At 38.1% G+C, this 22,912-nt stretch overlaps 2 protein-coding genes and 1 long non-coding RNA gene across 3 annotated transcripts in view; 2 read left to right on the top strand and 1 right to left on the bottom strand.

The window, feature by feature from the left end:
• The window catches only part of LOC107671630 (proteasome assembly chaperone 1), a 4,049-nt gene extending 607 nt beyond the window's left edge, over positions 1–3,442 (bottom strand). The window contains exons 1-5 of the mRNA XM_016464539.1: positions 3,203–3,442; positions 2,228–2,313; positions 1,946–2,103; positions 885–947; positions 605–803 (exon numbers count right to left, since the gene is read on the bottom strand). Of these exons, the coding sequence (XP_016320025.1) occupies positions 605–803; positions 885–947; positions 1,946–2,103; positions 2,228–2,313; positions 3,203–3,327 (631 nt within the window). The 5' untranslated portion in view covers positions 3,328–3,442. The remainder of the gene's footprint in view (positions 1–604; positions 804–884; positions 948–1,945; positions 2,104–2,227; positions 2,314–3,202) is intronic.
• Positions 3,443–6,289: 2,847 nt separating this feature from the next.
• Positions 6,290–13,567, top strand: LOC107671614 (myelin protein zero-like protein 1). Its single transcript, XM_016464523.1, has 4 exons — positions 6,290–6,379; positions 13,068–13,237; positions 13,308–13,359; positions 13,539–13,567. The coding sequence occupies exons 1-4, from the start codon at positions 6,343–6,345 to the stop codon at positions 13,565–13,567; spliced, it is 288 nt and encodes a 95-aa protein (XP_016320009.1). The 5' UTR covers positions 6,290–6,342.
• Positions 13,568–14,270: 703 nt separating this feature from the next.
• LOC107671631 (uncharacterized) lies at positions 14,271–18,701 on the top strand. The gene is made up of 3 exons (XR_001632229.1): positions 14,271–15,028; positions 17,275–17,399; positions 18,427–18,701. It is a non-coding gene; the product is annotated as an uncharacterized LOC107671631 (long non-coding RNA).
• The last annotated feature ends 4,211 nt before the right edge of the window (positions 18,702–22,912 follow it).

Below are 22,912 nucleotides of genomic sequence, written 5' to 3'. Positions count from 1 at the left end.
AGACACACACACACAGATACACACACACACACACACACACACACACAAACACGCACGTAAACACACACACCCGCACACAGTTGAGTTAAGCTTATAATATTTATTTTATTAACAACAGTAACGTGCAAAATCAAATTTTTATGTAGAAAAGGTATATATTGTACTCTTATTAAATGTACTGTTATTCTTCTATAGTCTTATACGGAACTGACCAACAGCTTCAGTGATTATGTGATATAGTCGCAAATTGAAGAAAAGCTTGTTTTTCAAAGCACTTTGTGATTTTTCTTACTACATACACAAAAAAAAGAGCAGAACTCTGCCAAAATCTGATTTCTTGATGATTTTATATTTTATAATAGCCTAGTGATTTTATAATCGTTATTTTATCATTTCAAAATATAAAGGAAAACGTAGAAATGAATGACTAATAAGCCAATAAGTGCTCCTCTGCTGCCATCTACGGGTTATAATGGTGATGTGATGTGTTTGTTCACCGCAGTACATTTTGGTCATCCCATTAAAAATAACATTCAAATTGGATCAAAATTTAAACACAACATTTACTCGCACTGGCAGAAAAAATGGTGGCAGAATGCAGTACCTGCCGCAGCCAGTCCGGTGCTGATGTTGGGCTGCTCGAGGGCCGGACTCGCCACGGGGCCTGTGTGTGCGCTGGTCCTCAGAGAGCGCAGGAAGGGCACACTGCTCTCACTCAGGTAGTCTGATGTCTTATATTCAGCTACACTGCAGTCAGAGAGAACGGTCACGGTCAGATCCCTCGTCTGAACGCAGCCCAACACCTGCAGATGAACACCACACACATGAGCCACCGACACAGCACGCTCAGACCACTAGCTGCTCTCTCGGTGTTAGCGCTTCACCTTCTCGGTCCACTGGAACTGCTGATCTTCAGCCACGTAACAGGAGCACTGGCACAGCAGCACCTGCATGCATTCAACACACTCAGACCTGGCTTCACAGACACGGCTTAGACTAGAGATCAAAGTCATTTGCCATCTTGAGACAAAACAGAGGCGCTGATATATTTTATGATCAGTCAGTGCAAGTTTACTTCAGTTGAAACAGCTCAGACTTACATTTTAGTCTAGGACTAGGCTTTTTGTCTGTGAAACCAGGAGTCAATCTATCAGCTTTTGTGTTTCTTTCTGGAGCTGATCTGAGCTCACACACCTCCGTTTTTGAGCCAATATGTGACTGCAGCACAAAACCAAAACCAAGTCATAAGGTCATTTTTCTGAAATTGAGATTTATGCATCACCTGAAAGCTGAATAAATAATCTTTCCATTGATGTAAGGTTTGTTAGGATCGGACAATATTTGGCTGAGATATAACTATTTGAAAATCTGGAATCTGAGGGTGCAAAAAAATCTAAATATTGAGAAAATCATCTTTAAAGTTGTTCAAATGAAGTTCTTAGCAATGCATATTACTAATCAAAAATTAAGTTTTGATATATTTACGGTAGGAAATGTACAAAATATCTTCATGGAACATGATCTTTACTTAATATCCTAATGATTTTTGGCATAAAAGAAAAATGTATAATTTTGACCCATACAATGTATTGTTGGCTATTGCTACAAATATACCCCAGCGACTTAACACTGCTTTTGTGCTGCAGGGTCACACATATATCCAGAAATAACATTGCAGTAGTCTTAAGCCCTATTCAGACGGGACTAGTTTTCTAGTTTTTTAATTATTACAGAGGTTGTGTGAGAAAAACAGACGTGGCAGATTAAAATCACAAGCACATCTGTGAAACAAAACACACTATCAACCCTCTGTAAACTAGTCCCGCCCGAATAGAGTAGGGCTGTCAAAATCTCTGAAGAACTATATTCAAATTTTGTACTTAAATATTATCAATATTCGAATTATATTCAAATTTAAAAGGCATAAACGAACGCTGTTCCTCACAGATGGGCTGTGTTTCTGCTGGTACAGGATGCAGGACGGCTCTCCGGGGCCCGGGGCCGTGTCCGCTCGTCCCGATCCGGGGCTCCGCTCGTTCCACAGAGAGACCCACGCGACCGCCGTCCATCCGCCGGAGCGCAGCACATGCGCCGAGACGAACCCTGAAACACAGCAGAGTCTGCATTAAACTGCTGAGAACGGCACACTACTTCCCTGTTTAATGCTGTGAAGCTGTAAGAAGCGCTATATAGATAACGGGGACTTGACTTGAGTGTGACGGCTCACCGGTGGCATTCGGACCCACAGCGATGATCAGATCTGAACACGGCACAGATCCATCTGTCTGCGAGAGCCAATGAACATCAACAGACCTGAGAGAAAACACAGACACTACTAAAGTCTCTTCTGCTCACCAAGCCTGCATTTATTTGATCAGAAACACAGCAATAACAGTAAAATTGTGAAATATTATTATAATGTAAAACAGCTGTTTTCTATGTGAATCTCTGTTAAACTGTAATGTATTTCTGTGATGCGCAGCTGTATTTTCAGCATCATTACTCCAGTCTTCAGTGTCACATGATCTTCAGAAATCATTCTAATATGCTGATTTGCTGCTCAAGAAAAACAACATTTATTATTATTATTATGTTAAGAAACTTGAAAAAATGTACTCAACTGTTTTCAACATTGATAATAACCAGAAATGTTTCTCCACTCACTCACTCACACACTCACTCACTCACTCACTCACACACTCTCTCTCAGCATATTAGAATGATCTGAAGATCACGTGACACTGAAGACTGGAGTAATGATGCTGAAAATACAGCTGCGCATCACAGGAATAAATTACAGTTTAACAGAGATTCACATAGAAAACAGCTGTTTTACATTCTAATAATATTTCAGAATTTTACTGTTATTGCTGTATTTCTGATCAAATAAATGCAGGCTTGGTGAGCAGAAGAGACTTCTTTAAAAAACATTAAAAATCTTACTGATCAAAAACTCTTATACTTACACTTATATACACTATAACCAAGTTTATATCGTCCAGCCAATGTTATTTCCAACTGTATATGTATTATATCGGACTAATAAGATCAGATCCTCAGAAACACATGCAGATGAACTGAAACCGGAAGTACCGCGCGATTATTCCGTCTCTAATAAAACTGATGAAGACTTCCTGTGAAATATTACTGACTGACTCTGTGCCTCACATTATTAATAAGTTAAATATGACGATGATTTCACCTCTTCTCCTCTATTTCGCGGCGGATCTGCGCATCTTCCTCGTTTTCATTCGTCATATCATCATCCTCATCCTCTTCAACAGCTCTCGAGTACACCGATAACACTTCACCGAAGAATGTGGCCATATTACACGCTTTATGAGATTAAATCACTCGATGCAACTCTAAGGTGCTGCATAACGATAGCGCGACACACACCGGAAGTGCTGCAGCTTTACGACGGAAGACTTTTATTTTGTTTAGAGCTTTAGTCATATTGTGCTATTCCAACAAATAGCCGTGTGAAAAAGAAAGAAAGAAATAATTATGTTGAGTAAAATTTGTGTGTTCACAATTCGAAAAAAAAATTAATAATCAGTGTTGGTGAGTAACTAGTTACATGTAACGGAATTACGTAATTTAATTACAAAATAAATGTAACTGTAATCAGTTACTGAGGGAACAAAATGTGTAATTAAATTACAGTTACATGTGAAAATGTTAACGATTACAAATGTAGTTACATGGAATATTTTCACAAACACCCACATACATATTTAATTTATTTCTTTAATAAATTGCAGTGACTGCTCTAAAATATGAGATAGTAATGTTTCAGGAGTTTAGGACACATGCTTATTCAATAACTGTTTTATTTCCTATTTGGGTTTATGTGTATGCTTTATTTAAAAAAAAAAAAAAAATTTTCTTCCAAACCATTGATGCCAGTGTTTCTGGTCAATAACTATGCAAACATGTTATTTCAAAACCAGTATCATAGCTATTAAACTGTATCTTGTTATGATTTTAAATCTGTGTTTAACCTCAGAACGATCTCAAAGTGAAAAAATATGTGCTAAAGTCTGATTTAGTGGTGGCTGTGCTTTAAAATTAAATTATTATAATCTTAATTGAAGTGAAGAAGGATTCTGTAAGTCTGGCAGTAATCAGTGTTGAGCTCTACTGTAATATTAACCCTGTCTGCTTTACATGTTTCAAAACATTAGAAATTTTGAAAAGCAATCAAAAAGTAATCAAATGTAATCAGTTACATTACATTATTAAAGTAATTGAAATCGTTACACTACTTGTTACATTTCAAATAGAGTAACTTGTAATATGTAACCTGTTACATTTCCAAAGTAACCTTCCCAACACTGTATATATCATACTAGATTATTTACAGCTTGGTGAAATCTCTCCGTTCAGATATCAGACAAACACATGCAGACCCTGTTGGGGGAAAAAACAGGTCATAAGCCAGTCAAACTAGTTAATCGGTCAAAGATGTGTTTTGGAAACCAGTTCTTTTCTTTAGACACTTACTAGTGCTGGGAATGAAACAGACATAAAGATAGTATTTAACAGAGCAGCTGCTGACAAACACATCCAATTACATGTACAGTTAATAGACCGAATGAACCCCGAGAGAGAGACTCATCGAGAGCAAAGCAGGACTTATGACAGGTTTGTGGCGAGAAAGGATGACATCTATGATCTAACTTCACATTGGACACACAGCTTTGAATCAAAAGGAATATATACAGAAGCAGAGCCAGACACTGTAAACATCAGGTGCTTAGCCCAAATCTAGATGGTCCAGGGACATTTTTGTCCTCAATTATGTAATTGTCTATATAGAAACTTAATTTGCTGTAAAGTTGCTTTGCAATGATTTGTATCGTGAAAAGCGCTGTACAAATAAGCTTGACTTGAATTGAATTTAATTGTTCTCTGTCTTTCTCAAGCCATAATAACACAACACATTTTGAGGATGTCAAACTTTAACCCCTGCTTAAAGTCCTCAGGAGTATGAAGTTACACATTACTGATTGCAACAGATTAGACAGGATTCACATTTCTGCATATGCTGGTTAGGTATGATTTGAAGCATGGCAGTGTAAGCAAAAATGACGAGGATGATGAAGATCTTGATGAAGACGTTTATTTCAGCATAGCACTGACAAAATACGTAGTGCTTTGGGTTCAAAGGAGTCCCAAATAATCTCTGCTTGAACGTTTCATACCGTGTTACATTCATCTTCCCGCTAGACATGTAAATGAAGTTTCGTCCTAATTACATTACTTAGTTACTTTTTATAGAAAGTGATGCGTTACGTTACTTTTGTGTTACTTTTTAAATCTGGGCGGGGCTTGCTTGCTTGTTTTTAATATAAAAAGTTCTTCTTTTACAAACGTAAAAGCCCTTTCTCACCAAAAGTGGATTGAATGCGCCTCAGGCTGAAGGAAATGTAAATTCACGTCTGTACAGTAGAGGGCGCCGCTCAAACTAATCACATGAAGAATATGACGCAGGAGAAGAAAGTTCAACACTATTCAACAATAACTAAAATCAAACACAAATATGTCATTTTTGATTATTAGTATGATTGCATTGGATCATCGAAGGTCAGCAGCAAAGACACTGGTTAATAAAATGGGATTAAATACATAAGTGATATTTGTCTTATTTAACAATTATTGCAGGTTTGTATAATATTCTGAGTTTGCATTTGACTGTTTTTATAGATTTTGAGGAACACTGAATGTGTTTGTGTACAGTGAGATGAGTAAACACGTTCATATTTAGTCTAGAACTACAGTAAGATCATGTTCACACACAACGCTCTGCTCTTACTCCTGATTTCTGTCACCATGGCAACACCAGAGCTGTCACTCAATACATGGAAACAAAGTAACTGCTGTTACTTATTTGAAAAATAACTCCAATATTTCCTTCTAAATTAAAAAGTAATGCGTTACTGTACTAGTTACTTCAAAAAGTAATCTGATTACGTAACTTGTGTTACTTGACCAGCTTAAACCAGTTCAAACCAGCTGCCATGCTTCAAAACATACCTTACCAGCATATGCTGGTCTTTTTTGTTCAACTATTTTAATTGTGGGTAGGCTAGTGCACTTTATTATGCTACATATTGCAGATTTTTTTGTGTGTGAATGTGAAAAATGTTTACCCCTCCCCCTTCCTTTTCCTTCAACATCAACACTTTAGAAGAAGACAAAGAGTGACGGATCCGTCTGTAAATAGACTTGAGCTCAGCCTCACACCTTTTTCACACTTCCTCATGTCTGTTCATCTGAGCTGCTGGATGTGTTGTGTGTCTGATCTGGATATAAGGCTTCCGATTTTTACACACAATTATGCTTTATTGTGTCTCTGCTGTGTTTATTTTCACTGGTAAGTTTTATTTGTATATTTCTTCTCATCTGTGAAATCAAACACCTTAAATATTTTATATTTATAGCACTTGAACTGAGCCTAAAGAACAGCTCTGTATTAATGTATGGGTTGATGTGAATAAAGATGATGGACTTGAAAATATCGACGGCTAGTAACTTTTATTGAGCAGAGTCCTAGAACTGGGGAGGAAAGCAGCACTAGTCTCCGTGCCCGCCAACTCTACCCCCTCTTCTTCTTCACATTCCAAGACCCTCCTTCTCGGAGGGCGTAACACCAAAATAAAAGTCCTTGACAAAAACACGCAGAAATAGAATACAATGAATATTAAACAAACAACTTCACATTAGTTACGTTTTCAACATATAGAAAGTAACAATGTCCTTAAACCATACAAAACAATGTGCAGATTATTGGTGCAACACAACCAAAATTGTCAATAAACACAATACAGGGTGTTTGTGGACTGCAGCAAAGATTCTAAAACAAAGAACTGATAACAAGTTTTTTTTTTTCTCTTATTTCACAACATAATCCTTAAACCTTGCAGGCAATTTGACGGGCCTGCAACCTAACAGTGTAGGGTCCAGCACACCATGCAGACCATAGTAGGACGGTCCACTTTTGAGGTTACAGTGTCCATGTCATCAGGCTGTGTGACAGTAAACTGTCCAGTGTTGTGAGTTAAGTTCAGGGGGGGCTGTCCCAAAAGCAAAGACCTAGCTGGACTCTGACTGGGGATCTCACCAGTAAAGACCACAGAAGGCAAGTTCTCCTGGATAGCAAGTGTAGAGGAATTAGAAGTACTAGTGGGTACTCCCTTTCAACAGGCTGTGCAATGGGAGATGATGCATCCGAGACTGTTTGTCCAAGCTGATAGGTGGAAGACAGGTAAGGTTTAAGACGGTTATGATGTACCACTTGCGGTGTCTTTTCAGGAAAACATTTTGGCTGAATAGCAAACAGTACAGAATAACCATTAGTAGGCTGAACATTTTGTGTTACAATGTAGGGCCCTTTCCAACGTGACAAATCTAGAGTGCTAAACAAGGTGGCTCCAGAAAGGGCGTCTAAACTGTCATCCACACGTGGAAGTGGGTGTGCATCTTTGATAGTAATTGAGTTCAAACATCTATAATCGATACAAAATCTATAAGAGCCATCCTTCTTACGGACAAGTATCACCAGGGAAGCCCAAGGGCTATGACTAGGCTCAATTAAGTCAGCATCAAGAAGTTTCTGTACTTGGTTGTCGATTTCCTTTCGTAGGACAGGAGATGTACGGTATGCTCTCTGACGCACAGGGGACGTAGAGGATGTCTGTATGCTATGGTTAATCAAATCAGTTATACCTAGATCGGCAGAGGTAGTGCTAAAGACATCACAGTTCTCTTGTAGGAGGGAGTTAACTACTTCTACCTCACTGGGAGTAAGAGTGTCAGTACCCATGTGAACATCAGGTATTTGGCATGAAAGGCTTGGCAGGCTAACCTGAGCCACAAGACTATCCATAGGCCTATAGAAATCAGAAGGCACATTACGTACAGTGTAGAATTGACCTAAATGGGTCTGTTTGGGCAGCTCAATGTCCTGGTGTGTAGGATTAAGTAGATGAACTACAGTGAGCCCATTTTCAACATTAGAGGAGCTACGAGCAACAGCCAAGTCTTTGTCAAATGTTACATTCGGTTCTAGAATACCTTGAAAACCATGAAGCTGACTTCTTGTTTCTGAGGTACATGCTACTGAAGCAGGAACAACAACCTCTGTCAAGGGGGGGGCTGAGACCTGTGAGAGCAAGGACACATTACGGCAAAAAGGTAATGCATGTGAGGAACCGAGAAGGAACATTTTCTCATTATTGAACATAAAAGTACCAGAGGCTGTGTCAATTGAGGCACCATGTGTTTTGAAAAAGTCCCATCCAAGAAGGACATCATGCGCAAACCTCACGCGTGATGCACCTTATGGTCTGCGACACGAACACACGCACACACACACAATGACAGGGGTGTTTACCTTTCTTTTTTTCTTTAATTAAAGCATGCTGTAAGTGGGAAATTTACTCTCTCCTGCTCCATGGCTCTGAGTGGGCGACTCAATCAGATTTCTTTGTCTCTCACGTAATTATCACCTGCTATAATGAGAGCGCAGCACAAGTCCACAACCAGCAGGATGAAAGAGAAACTGTACAAATAAAAAACAGAAAGAAAGAAAGAAAGAAAGAAAGAAAGAAAGAAAGACAAGTGGGCTGAAAGAAAATAAGTGCTGGTTATTAGCACCTTGAAGAAAGAAGCCTGCATGCAGAGTCCCGTGATAATTCACCATTCTGCCTCCCTGCTGTAGAAATGCAGAGAGCAGAGGAGACGGGAATATGAAAGAAAAAATACACAGGGTGATAGATGGCACAATTTGGAGGAGGAGAGAGCCGGAGAGTCTTATGAGCAGCAGGAGTCTCGATTGAGACAGAACGGCCCTTTAGACTTCTGTAATAACGTGTAGATTCATCCTTATTAGTTTGTCTTGTACTCTGTTATCAAATCGCTTCTGCTCTTTGTCTACATGAGCTACCAGCTGTGCCCTCCGGCTGAAAGACAGATAACTTACATTCTCCTTATGAAAGAAATATGACTCACATATATTTTTAGTGTTGGGAATGTTATTCTTAGGGACACCAGAAGATGAAGTTTCACTCTTGAAAATAAAGGCTCCCAAAGGGGTTTTGAAGAGATGAACAGTTCAGTGAACAGCTCCTAAAAGAACCTTAGTATGAAGAAACTTTTAACAATCCGAAGAACACTTTTCTAAGGCAAGCCGTTCTAACATTTAATTTATAAAACATACCATATCTATTTTCATGCTACTGTAAGGCGTGGGGTTTTAGATGCCCGTGGGTTGATGTGAATAAAGATGATGGACTTGAAAATATCGACGGCTAGTAACTTTTATTGAGCAGAGTCCTAGAACTGGGGAGGAAAGCAGCACTAGTCTCCGTGCCCGCCACACTCTACCCCCTCTTCTTCTTCACATTCCAAGACCCTCCTTCTCGGAGGGCGCAACACCAAAATAAAAGTCCTTGACAAAAACATGCAGAAATAGAATACAATGAATATTAAACAAACAACTTCACATAATGTTCTGAAGCAGGTCATTTAAAGGAATGTAATGTCTGGGAGAGACGAACAATAAAACCTCAAATCATCAGCATCTGAATTCTGAATTATTAAATGTTTTATATAATGTATTTAAATAAGCAGAAAGAGCTGTACTTTTTACATGATCTGTTTGATCCCTTATGTCTGGAAAACTTACTGAAGTGTACTATAGTAATACTATGGTATTGATTGAGGAAATTTTGAGTTTTACTCTAGTAATCATTCAGTTCCGTGCTACATGAGCAGAATTAAAGCATGGCAGTGTTATGTCTGTGTCTGTGATTGTGTCTGTGATTGTGTGTGTGTCTGTGATTGTGTCTGTGATTGTGTCTGTGTGTGTGATTGTGTGTGTTTATGAGTGTCTGTGATTGTGTCTGTGTCTGTGATTGTGTGTGTGTCTGTGTGTGTGTCTGTGTCTGTGTCTGTGATTGTGTCTGTGTCTGTGATTGTGTGTGTGTGTGTGTCTGTGTCTGTGTCTGTGATTGTGTCTGTGTCTGTGATTGTGTGTGTGTGTGTGTCTGTGTCTGTGTCTGTGATTGTGTCTGTGTCTGTGGATGTCTGACTGATGTATTCCTGTGTTTCAGGTGTGTTTGGCGTGTCGGCGATAGACGTGAAGAATCCTCCAGACATCTCCGGACAGGTGTCCATCACTAAAGTCAGGGTGCTGCCTTCTACACACTTCTGTTTGAAAGGCATTTGACTGACTGGAACCTGTGCGTCTTCGTGTCATTCATCAGATCAGAGTTGAAACTGAAAATATGAACACAGTTATAAATATCTGTCATGATGAGGAGAATCTGTGTCTCAATCTGCAGAAACACTGTCGTTTCCTACAGTACTGCATTTCTAATGCTGTGTTTCGGTTGTTCTCTGTGCCATAAACAGCCTTGTGTTTTTGTATTTTGTTCTATTTCTATTTTCTAGCAAATTGCCAATGCTTTGGCATATATCATGTACAGCTGTCTGCTGTTTCCTACATTATAAACTTCTCATGTCATGGCGATCAAATATAAAACATCTTTTTCCTTTCTGTATCACAATGACATTTATACTGTAATTAGTTTGATAGGTAAACAAGCAGAAATGTGTAATCTGTTGCAATCAGTAATGTGCAACTTCATACAGTTGAATCTGATATGCCGTGCAGAAAAAAAAAGCAAACTTGTGTTTCTTTGTCATCCAAATCACATCCATAGTTTACATCAGGAAACACTGACAGAGTGACTGTTACATTGACAGCATGACTAAACACTCATCTTGTTTGTGATCAGTGACACAGTGACAGATAACCAACACTCAAAACAGATGAAATATATGATTATTTAATACATCTCCTGAATAAACCCGGATGAGTCTTTAAACAGACTTCAGCTCAACCACACACACACTCCTTCTGTTCATGATCTGCTGCTCTGATCAACAAACCTCATGTTTCTGATGCTCAAACATCTGCTTCAGCCTGATACAACACCTGGGATTAACTCGGTTGAGCTGGTTAACCGTTCCGAAGCATGTCTCGGATGAACCACTTACTGTAAGTCATCTGGGTCGACTCAGGAGGTAACCTGGGGTGTATTCCAGAAAGCAGGTTCAACAAACTCGGAGTTGACTTACCCTGAGATGGGAAACTCTGAGTTTCCAACAAAACCCACTTTCTGGAATACACCCAGGTGTTTCCATCAGGGCTCTGCAGGTGCTTTTCTGATATCTGATGCACAAACACCTGTGTCCAATCAAAATCACTTAAAACACATCAAATAAAACACGTATATTCTGATAAAAAACATATATATAATATTAAACAAAGATAGACAAAACGAACAAAACGTGGTCAGACTCAGGACACTAAAGAGCAGTGTTGGGGGTAACGCATTACAAGTAACGCGAGTTACGTAATCAGATTACTTTTTTCAAGTAACTAGTAAAGTAACGCATTACTTTTTAATTTACAAGAGAATATCCGAGTTACTTTTTCAAATAAGTAACGAAAGTTACTTTTTTTTCCCAATTTGTCCCCATGTTGACAGAAATCAGAAGATGTTACTGTAGTTCTAAAATAAATATGAATATGCATTAATTCATCTCACTCACAAAAAAAACACACAGATTCAGTATTCCTCAAAATGAATAAAAATAATGCAACTCAGAATATGACGCAAACCTGCAATAATTAAATGTTAAACAACACAAATATCCTTTATGTATTTAATCCCTATGGAGTTACGCAACATTGTAACGCATTACTTTTAAAAGTAACTTTCCCCAACACTGCAGACATCAGCATTACATGCAGTACATTAGAATTATGATAAACAGAGAATCTGATCTGAGATCAGAGTTTGTTCGGCTCTGTCTGATGCTGTAAACAAACGCGGAGACGATATTTATGAAATATCATCTAAAGGATGGAAATAAGGCTTCCGGTTTTCACACACAATGATGTTTTATTGTGTGTCTCCGCGGTGTTTGTTTACGCTGGTAAGTTTTATATGCATTTCTCTGAAGTGTTTTGTGAGCGTTGCTGCGTGCTACCCTGCTAGCTTCCGGTCACGTTATTATCTGTGATTTTACATTAATAGCACATGAGCTGAAACTATAGGAACCGCTCTTGTGTTGTATTAATGTCATGTGAAGCAGGTGATTTAATTAAATACAGTGTGTGAGTGTTTAATGTTTCTCAAGTCAGGATTGTTCTGTTAGCACATTAGCCTCCCTCTTTATTACATTATACTCACGTAACTTATATAATAACTCATATTCATAGCTTACATTGTCCTTTTATTTATTTAATTATCACCTGTTATTGTAAATGTTTAATAGTTAATTTAATCAAACCTGAATGATCAGCCTTTAACAAACATAAAAGATGAACAATAAAGAAATGTATTTCTTATTTTAATGAGAAGATGGTATAAATCCTTAAATATAGTGTCCTGTATGTCTGTATTTAACTAAAGTGCCAAAGTGTAGTATAGCAGTGTTAATACTATGGTACTGATTGAGGAATTTTCAGGTTTTACTCTGGTAATCATTCAGTTGCATGCTATATGAGCAGAATTAAAGCATGGCAGTGTTATGTCTGTGTCTGTGATTGTGTCTGTGTCTGTGATTGTGTGTGTGTCTGTGATTGTGTGTGTCTGTGATTGTGTGTCTGTGTCTGTGATTGTGTCTGTGTCTGTGATTGTGTGTGTGTCTGTGATTGTGTCTGTGATTGTGTGTGTGTCTGTGATTGTATGTGTCTGTGATTGTGTCCGTGTCTGTGATTGTGTTTGTGTCTGTGTCTGTGTCTCTGATTGTGTCTGTGTCTGTGTCTGTGATTGTGTCTGTGTCTGTGATTGTGTGTGTGTCTGTGATTGTGTGTGTGTCTGTGTCTGTGATTGTGTCTGTGTCTGTGTCTGTGATTGTGTGTGTGTCTGTGATGGTGTCTGTGATTGTGTCTGTGTCTGTGATTGTGTGTGTGTCTGTGTCTGTGATTGTGTCTGTGTCTCTGATTGTGACTGTGGATGTCTGACTGATGTATTCCTGTGTTTCAGGTGTGTTTGGCGTGTCGGCGATAGACGTGTACACTCCAGCCGAGCTGTTTGTGGAGAACGGGACCACAGCCACTCTGTCCTGCAGTTTCAAGTCTAGAGAAGTGATCAGTAGTTTAGCGTCAGTGGTGTGGTCTTTCCTTCCGGAGGGAGAAACAGGAGCATTCACTTCAGTAAGAGTCCTTCATCTGCACTGCACTGATGTTCATGTGTTATGATCAACACGTATGCTCTCTTCTGCAGATCTTCTATTACTCCGATGGAAAGCAGTTTCCGGGCTCGGACACAGCCCACTGTGAACACCCTTGTGATTCGCTTCAACCTTTTCCAATCTTATGAATGATTATTTTAGGTTCGAGTGTGTGTAAGGATTTGTTTCTAAAGCATGCAGTCTTCAAAACTAAGCTCAGAATCGACTCGAGAAAGAATGTGGAATCATTTTTCGATTCGTGATGCATTGATTTATTTCCCCAGCCCTAGTAAGTAGTGGTGGTGTGGTTTAACTGGTTAACTCTTGTGTGCATGGAGCATGACGTCTGATCTGACTGCGTACAGTACGTACAGTGAACACGGATGACACAACTCACTGTCTGAACTGTATTACTGATGCACCGAGCGCAGGTGAAGGCTTAGTGTTGAGCTTAACCCTGAACAGATGAAGCTCACAAACATCCCTGGCTCATATTTCACCACAGAACAAAGCAAATCAAGCTGATTTGAGGACCGTAAATATATTTTTGGAACACTTTACAATAGACTTTCATTAGTTAACATTGGTTACCTACATTAGTTAACATGAACTAACACGAAAAATACTTCTAGGCAAATACTTGTCTTAGTTCATGTTAATTTCAGTTTTTATTAGTGGTGAATTTATAATGATTTAAATAAGACAGCTTTATTATTATTATAATACGCAGTATTATTTTAGTATCATTCAGATACTATTATAGTTCTTCTTATTTAAAGTTTTAGTAATTTTGTGTTTTCTGTAATGTTTAGTAGTTTTTTATATATCTGTATAGTTTTTATTAATTTTTCAGTTTTAGTTATTTTTGTTTTAAATAAGAAACGTTGCCTTGGCAAGTAGCTTAAATAAGTTTCTTAAATTTTATTTTATTTCAAGTAATGAAAATGTATTTTAATGGTTTTACTTTTAGTTTTAGTTAACTACAGTAATTCTGGTAATAATGGTCTAAGACTCTTCATTGTCATTATTAAGATTAAGGTGTTGTGTGTTTTATTGACATGAAAATAATGTCACAATATTGTAAACGTGCGTTGGTTTATTTATATCTTTACATTTTAAGAACTGTTTAGTGGAGGAGACTGAATATATACTAAATGTTTTCTAAAAAGCTCTGCAGCACTGTGCGTGTGCTGACGTTTTGTTCAAAAAACATGTATTGCATATGGAAACAAATATATGAAGCGAATCGCAACAGTTAGGGTTCATGTAAACAGCTTTCTGAATCAAATCAGAGTAAAATCACTGGGATTGATGAACAGAGCATGTAAACAAACCTACTGTGAAACATGATAGTACCCTTCATTTGCTGAAAAGAAAACAAGACGTGGTACGTATTTCTGCTGCTTTGTGTGTGAAATATGAGGCGTCACATGACCGATGTGTGTCTGCAGTGTTCAGTCACTAACATTATCACTGTCATTAACCCCGTCAGCTCACATCTGCCTGTGTGTGTGTGTGTGTGTGTCGTCTCATCTGTCTGAGGTCCGTGTGTGTTTTGATCAGAGCAGCTGATGTTGCAGCGTTTGTATCGTATTGCTTGTCATCTCTCATCTCATTTGTGTTTGTGTCCGTCTCTGTGTGTCTGTGTGTGTGTGTGTGTGTGTGTAGCTGCACCTCGTTAGAGAGCGTGAGCTCACAGAACACTAGGGTGGGGAAGAAAGCGGAGTCTAGCAACGACAACTCCCGCTGCTCCAGCCCCTCCGCCCCTGTACAGGTACGAGCTTCCCACAGCCGTGTGTGTGTGTGTGTGTGTGTGTGAGAGAGTGTGAGTGTGTGAGTGAGTGTGTGTGAGTGAGAGAGTGTGTGTGAGTGAGAGAGAGAGAGAGTGTGTGTGAGTGAGAGAGAGAGAGAGTGTGTGTGAGTGAGAGAGAGAGAGAGTGTGTGTGAGTGAGAGAGAGAGAGAGTGTGTGTGAGTGAGAGAGAGAGAGAGTGTGTGTGAGTGAGAGAGAGAGAGAGTGTGTGTGAGTGAGAGAGAGAGAGAGTGTGTGTGAGTGAGAGAGAGAGAGAGTGTGTGTGAGTGAGAGAGAGAGAGAGTGTGTGTGAGTGAGAGAGAGAGAGAGTGTGTGTGTGTGTGTGAGTAAGAGAGTGTGAGTGAGTGTGTGAGTGAGTGTGTGTGAGTGTGTGTGAGTGAGAAAGAGAGTGTGAGTGAGAGAGTGTGAGTGTGTGAGTGAGTGTGTATGAGTGTGTGTGAGTGAGTGTGTGTGAGTGAGAGAGTGTGAGTGAGAGAGTGTGAGTGTGTGAGTGAGTGTGTGTGTGTGTGTGTGTGTGTGCGTGTGAGTGTGAGTGTGTGTGTGTGAGCGTGTGAGTGTGAGTGTGTGTGTGTGAGCGTGTGAGTGTGAGTGTGTGTGTGTGAGCGTGTGAGTGTGAGTGTGTGTGTGTGAGCGTGTGAGTGTGAGTGTGTGTGTGTGAGCGTGTGAGTGTGAGTGTGTGTGTGTGAGCGTGTGAGTGTGAGTGTGTGTGTGTGAGCGTGTGAGTGTGAGTGTGTGTGTGTGAGCGTGTGAGTGTGAGTGTGTGTGTGTGAGCGTGTGAGTGTGAGTGTGTGTGTGTGAGCGTGTGAGTGTGAGTGTGTGTGTGTGAGCGTGTGAGTGTGTGTGAGTGTGTGTGAGCGTGTGTGTGAGTGTGAGTGTGTGTGTGTGAGCGTGTGTGTGTGTGTGAGTGTGAGTGTGAGTGTGAGTGAGTGAGTGAGTGTGAGTGTGAGTGTGTGTGTGTGTGTGTGTGTGTGTGTGTGTGTGTGTGTGTGAGTGAGTGTGTGTGCGTGTGTTCCCCTCAGTGCTGATGCTGTGTTCACATCAGTAGTGTCTCACTCTCATGTCATTGTGAAGTCGTGTGACCGTGTCTCTGAATGTTCACTGATTCTGAAATGAACAGAAAGCTGTGTCTCAGTTCAGAGGCTGAAGCAAGTGTTGTTAGCAGTGCAGTGACCAGCAGAAGTTAGATTTGTAAAAGTGATATTCAAGCGTCTGAAAACTAAATGGCTTCCAGCCCGTCACGAATGCAGCTTTTTTAGCTAAATTTGCTATTCACTTATTCACCTGAGCATATAGGTCTACACATGCATGATTTCCACTGAGATTCCAGATGCTGCTGTTGGTTATACAGTTATTAGTGTAATTAACACTTTTACACAAAAATTAATTAGACTTCAAACACTCACCTTCAGAAATGCTCAACAACAGCGACACCAACTGGAAAGACTCAATAACAACAACTGCAGATTAAAGATCCCGCAGACATCACTGTTTTTAAGGAAGCAGGGTTACTTCATGTTAGTAGAGTGAGTGTTGTACTTTTTTCTTGAGTTAAAATTTTGATTATTTTGAGTTGAACCTCCTCTACTGTTAGCTGAGCTTTTTAATTTTATTTTAATAATTCTGTAAAATAATTTAAACTTTTGGTCTTTTTGTCACTCCATAAATTAAGACAACCATAAATATTAGTATTGTAATTTTATAGATGTTTTATAAAATAAAATTATTTATTATTATTATTATTATTAACAACAGCATCAACAACAATATAAAATAATTAATAAATAATAATTATTGTTAAATGTTTTTTTTTTCAAACAAAAATAATATTTGAATGATAATAGTAATAATATTTTTTGTTGTTGTAATATGGTGATTTTGAATGGGGAAGCAAACGTGTTTTTTGTCTTTATCTGATATTTCTTCTGAGTGAGTTGTTGACACGCGACACATTTCCGGGGCATACTGGCGTTTGCGCTGTGTTTTCTGCTGTGTGTGTGTGTGTGTGTGAGCGATCAGCATCTGCTGTGTGTGTGTGTGTGAGTGATCAGCATCTGCTGTGTGTGTGTGTGTGTGTGTGTGTGTGTGAGCGATCAGCATCTGCTGTGTGTGTGTGTGTGAGTGATCAGCATCTGCTGTGTGTGTGTGTGAGTGTAAACTCAAGCGTCTGTGTTTCTCTCTCATGGTGTGTGTCTCTGTTGGCTCTGTCCAGGGGCCGGTGATTTACGCCCAGCTCGATCACTCCGGCAGCAAGATCTCCTTCCACAAGATGGAGCCGGTGGTGTACGCAGACATCCGCAAGAACTAGAGCGCCGTGGCACGTGACTGGTCAGACGGGTGGGTTAGTACTGGACTGGTGACGGCACGTGACCACTGACTCTCTCTTCTGTTTCTGTGTGTGTTTTCATGTCAGTGTTAAAGTGAGTTTCTAGAGTAAAATATCTCACTCTCCTCATGTCTCACCACTCTAACTATTTTTTTTTAATCAACATTTAAAAATGCATAAACATTTAGCCATTGAAGTAATATATTTAGCATAGAGATCATGAGTTTTGGGGGAAAATGTGCTTATTTTACATTTACGTAATTTTGAGTTGTTATATTTTCAAATTATTTTTATTTTTAAATGGCCAACTTAATTTTTCATGCATTTTCTAAATCAAAATGTAGAGAAAATGAATCCTGGCTATTAGACTTTTTTTTTTTTTTTTGGACAATTAAGAAAACTCAATTTCATAACTGTAATAATAATAATTTTTAATCAACATAGAAATACTATAATGTGTAAATACTTTTAATTTACATGATGTATTATTTTTGGATTATGAGAATTTGCATTTCAATGTGATTTTTTATTAATGTTTTTTACATTATTTGTCCCAAAGAGAAGTAGAATGTTTGTATGTGAGCTGTAGCGTGTTTAGTTCGTGTGGTGAGACGTGATGCGTTCGTGAGATCGATGTAACTAACGTTCGAATCACAGCTGAAGATCATGGAGCATGATGGGTAATCGTCACGCCTCCGTGATCCCAGACGGATTAAAGACGGTTTGCACGTCTCAGCGGTTAGACTAGTTAGCTTGTTAACAAGACGGCACTAATCCTGCTAGCGTATGTGTGTAGAAATGCCCAGTCTTCAGTGTTACTTTAGTCAACTAGACTACATTCCGCATTTAATGCGTCGCTGCCATTTGAGTTGAAACACTCCACTTTTATGTCTTAAGTTTCTTATGTACATGTGTCATAACTTAAGTTTTGTTTTTATTTCTGACACTTTTGAACACTATTGAGACCAAAATCATTGACAGATCATTCCTTTGCGTTTCTGATGCTGGAGTTGTTTTATTGTGTGTTTATTTGCCTAGATGATTATTATTTGTACTGCACATTCCATGAGGCCTGTGGTGCTGGTTTGATTCTGTAGTGCGGTTGCAAATCCTGCGCTGTGTCTGATTCAGCCTGCAGCACTATCGCGTCACATGATCATGTTAACTGGAACAGTGTGGATGAGAGTGCCTTCATCGACTAACGCCTGTTACACACTTCTGTGTTTTCTTGTTTTATTGGCCTTTTGTATATGAAAACAGCCGTTTCTGTCTAATTTTATACATGCATATATATATAAATATATTAAACTGAATGAAAGCGTCGGTTTCTTGTGTTTGTGTATCTGAGAGTGTGATGTACGGAAACTCACTGAAGAAAAAAATAAAAAAGGTAATTGTGACTTTTTATCTTGCAATTTTGACCTTTTTCTCAGAATTCTGATATAAACTCACAAGTTTGAGTTACAAAATTTGAATTGACATGATACCCCGCGATTAAAACCTTTGCAAGAAAAAAAGAGAAATGAACTGAATACAAGGAAACAAGTCAGAAGATAAACTCTAGTGCAAGAAAATAGTCAGAATTGCGAGAAATTAAAAAAAACCGCAAAATATAAAAAAACTACAATTGTCAGATATAAACGTGCAATTGTGAGAAAAGTCAGAATTTTGTGATGTATAAAAACTCACAATTGCGAGAAAATTTCAGAATTTTGAGATGTAAATAAACTTGTGATTGTGAGAAAAAAAGTCTTGTGAGAATTGTGAGGCATAAAAACTTAGAATTGCAAGATATAAGAAAAAATTCAGAATGGTGAAATATTAAAAAAAAACTAAAATTGTGAGATATAAACTTGTGATAGTGAGAAAAACAGTCAGAATTGCGAGATGTAAGAAAAAATGGTGAAAATATAAAAAAAAATAAAAAATAATAATAATTATAAAAAAACCTACAATTGTCAGAAATAAACTCACAATTGGAAGAAAAAAAAAAGTTAGAATTGAGAGATATAAACTTGTGATTGCAAGAAAAAACAACTGCGAGCCATAAAAAAACAAACGTAGAATTGCGCGAAATTGTGAAATATAAAAAAAAAAAAAAAACTACAATTGTGAGGAAAAAAGTCAGAACTGCGAGATATATAAAAAGTTACATTTTCGAGATATATAAACTCACAATTGTGAAAAACAAAAGTCAGAATTGCAAGGTATAAAGACGTTAGAATTTAGGGATATAAACCCACATTTATGAGAAAACTGTGATTCAATTAAAATTCAAGTTTATTTGTACAGCGCTTTTCACGATACAAATCATTGCAAAGCAACTTTACAGCAAATGAAGTTTCTACAATATTTAGTGGTAGCTTATCAGTGGTGACTGTCAGTTAATGTACATATGGCAGAAATGTACGGAAAAATCAATTAAAGACGTAATCAAACAGACGATGAACACTATTAACAGCAATTATTATATGATGCAATCAAACTTATAGCAAAGCATGGTAGTTCTGTATGTTGTTCAGGGTTGGCATCATCTGAGGTCCTCTGAGCAAATCACATCAGAAACAAACACACAAAAGCACACTTAAAGGTAGAATCCAAACCATGTCACTGTGCATGGAGAGGGAATAAAGTCTTATCTGAATTACATTCCTTGTGCCAAAAAGTCCAACACAGCTGCCATCTTTAATCCATGTGCCTGGAGTAACCAATACCAAAGTTCACAGCAAATTGGAAGTACAAGGACGACGGGTAAACGATGACACGAAGATCTTTGTGAACAAAAAGGAAAAAGGACGGCGTATTTGACGGCGCTAATACTGTTTTAAACGCCGGAAAAAACAGCATTTTGTATGTAAATGCGATTTATCTATAGCGTACTTCTGACTGTTTTGGCTTGCCATAGTTGTACGTTGCCATGATGTTCACGCGCGCACGAAACTACTACAATGTTACCACACCGTGAAATTAATGTTGAATTGCTTTGCTTGTTAAGATAATGTTAACCCATGAGGCAACAAAAACTTAAAAGCATATTCATATATTTTAAAACTTCTGGTTACATGAGCCTGAGCTATTTTCAATAAAATCCATGCAAAAGTTAATATCAGATCATTTTAGAATACAGTATAGGATGTACCGAATATTCTTCAGTTTTATGCAAAACAGAAATACGACGAATAGAATATCAGATCTCTGTCATATAAATAACTTTTTTTTTTGCATAGCTGTGTTTGACACATGAAAACTGTAACAATGTAACTGTGTAACCTTGATCTCACTTGAAATGTGTCCCCACATTAAGTGCTTGAATCTGAGGGTATTGGACCTGGAAAATCCTTGAAAGGTCCTTGAATTTTAAGTTAACCAAGGTGTGGGAACCCTGTATGAAGCAATCATGGTCTTAAGTGTCCCGTTAACACGTTCTGTTAAGTGTGTTTGCGGATGATAGAACTCTTGAGCGGTGAGTGGATTCTCACTGAAACACCTCGGATTGGCCATTGCGATATAAAATATAGCTTTAGTTTTATATTTAATTTGATTACATTAATGTTCACAATAAATATTTTAACTGCTACTATGTAAAAGGAATACTGCTGTAAAAAAGCACCTTATTTGTTTAAAGTGTTTGCAAACCAAATATTATTGCACTTTTGTTCATATAGTAGTACTTTTAAAATAAAAGTGCACAATACACTACTTTTGAATTCATTATTGAATTTTGTGCATAACAATGCGATTAATCGCGATTAAAATGGTAATCGTTGCCCAGCACTAATATATATATATATATACTTTTGAAACATATTTTAGCAAATAAACATTTTTGCCCTTATTTTGAAAAATATTTGTTTAAAGTTTTTTTTTGTGCTTTAAATAAATAAATAAATACATGAACGAATGAATGAAAATGCACTCACCCTCAGATCATGCAAGATCAGGATGAGTTTGTTTCTTCATCAGGTTTGGAGAAATGCAGCATTGCATCAGTGTCTCAGCAATGGATGCTCTGCAGTGAATGGGTGCCGTCAGAACGTGAGTCCAAACAGCTGATAAAAACATCACAATAATCCACACGTAATCCACAGCACTCCAGTCCATCAGTTAACATCTGGAGAAGACAAAAGCTGAATCAAATCCAGCATTAAGACGCTTTTAACTAAAATACCATTGAGTCTATAATCCATAATAACTCTTCCTCCAGTCACTGAAAGACTGTTCCCAAATAATTTATAGTACATTTAATTTCTGCTTGTTTTTATCCTTTGGTTGGACTTTTTGTGTATGTGTTGCGCACAAGGACATTTCCACAGAATTTGAGAAACCGAGTTCAGTCGCCTGAGGCTGTTCTGAGGTCAGTGATGTGCTGAAACACCCGCTAGATGGAGACAAACGCCGCCGTGTCCGCGAGCGTCCAGCAGTGAACAATACTGAGATGTGATGTTGCATCATGATGAGAACTAATCATAAATGATCTGGATCAGAAGTGTTCTGACAGCGCGTGATGACGCGACGCGCGCTTTGAGGATTAGCTTCGACGCGACAGAACACAAGCTGCGCGAGAAACCACAAGACAAAGCAAAAGCAACGCGCTCGAGTGAAAAGTCCGAGTTTTTCCAGCCGGGAATCCCTGAAGACCCCGAAGTTCCAAACCGTGGCTTTAGGTTGTGTTCAGCTTGAATTTAAGCAGCACTAACATTAAAGTTAAAAAAGAAAGACAAAATGAAATAAAACGATTCTGGAAGCTGGCAGTGTTTGAAGAAGATGCATCATTACGATTTTACAGCCCTTACGAAGATTAACCATGGTTTTACTACAAAAAAAAATAAATAAAAAAATCATGGTTACTATACTTAAACCATGGTAACCACAAATTAAACATGGTTTTGACTATGGTATTTGTAGTAAAACTGTGGTAACACAAATGGTAATCAATAATAAAAACAAAACAATGGTTACTACACTTTTACTACTATAAAACCATGGTTAATTTCATAAGTGAGTAGTCACAGCAGGTAACGGTTAATAAGGAACTGTGTTTAGCTCGCTCGCTCACTCACTCACACACACACACACACACACACACAGAGCACTAGTTTTTAACATTGTTCCTATCATAACTCGTGTAAAAAACAACTCCTCATTTCAATAAAACACAGTTAGACATAAATTTGCAAAGAACCGTCAACATCAGTTTTCAGAAAGAGAGAGAGAGACAATAATCTTAATCTTTAAGACAATATCTTAACTATTTTCTTATTTCTGTTCATTAAAAAAAATATTAATGTAATTACCTACTTTATGAATTATAGATCTATTCTTGTTTTGTTTATGTATTATACAATCATTATTTGTTCATGCAATGGTCAATGCTTTGGCAATACTGTGCTAGTCATGCCAATAAAGCTCCCTTGAATTGAATTGAACTGAACTGAATTGAATTAAATTGAATTGAGAGACAGAGCAAGAGAGAGAGACACACAGAGCATGAAAGAGAGAGAGAGAGAGAGAGAGAGAGAGAGGG

The sequence above is a fragment of the Sinocyclocheilus anshuiensis genome, unplaced genomic scaffold (genome assembly GCF_001515605.1).
Source record: "Sinocyclocheilus anshuiensis isolate Anshui unplaced genomic scaffold, SAMN03320099.WGS_v1.1 scaffold1386, whole genome shotgun sequence".
Taxonomy (NCBI): Eukaryota; Metazoa; Chordata; class Actinopteri; order Cypriniformes; family Cyprinidae; genus Sinocyclocheilus; species Sinocyclocheilus anshuiensis.
The sequence above is the reverse complement of the archived record's forward strand: the minus strand, read 5'-3'. Positions and strand labels throughout refer to the sequence as shown.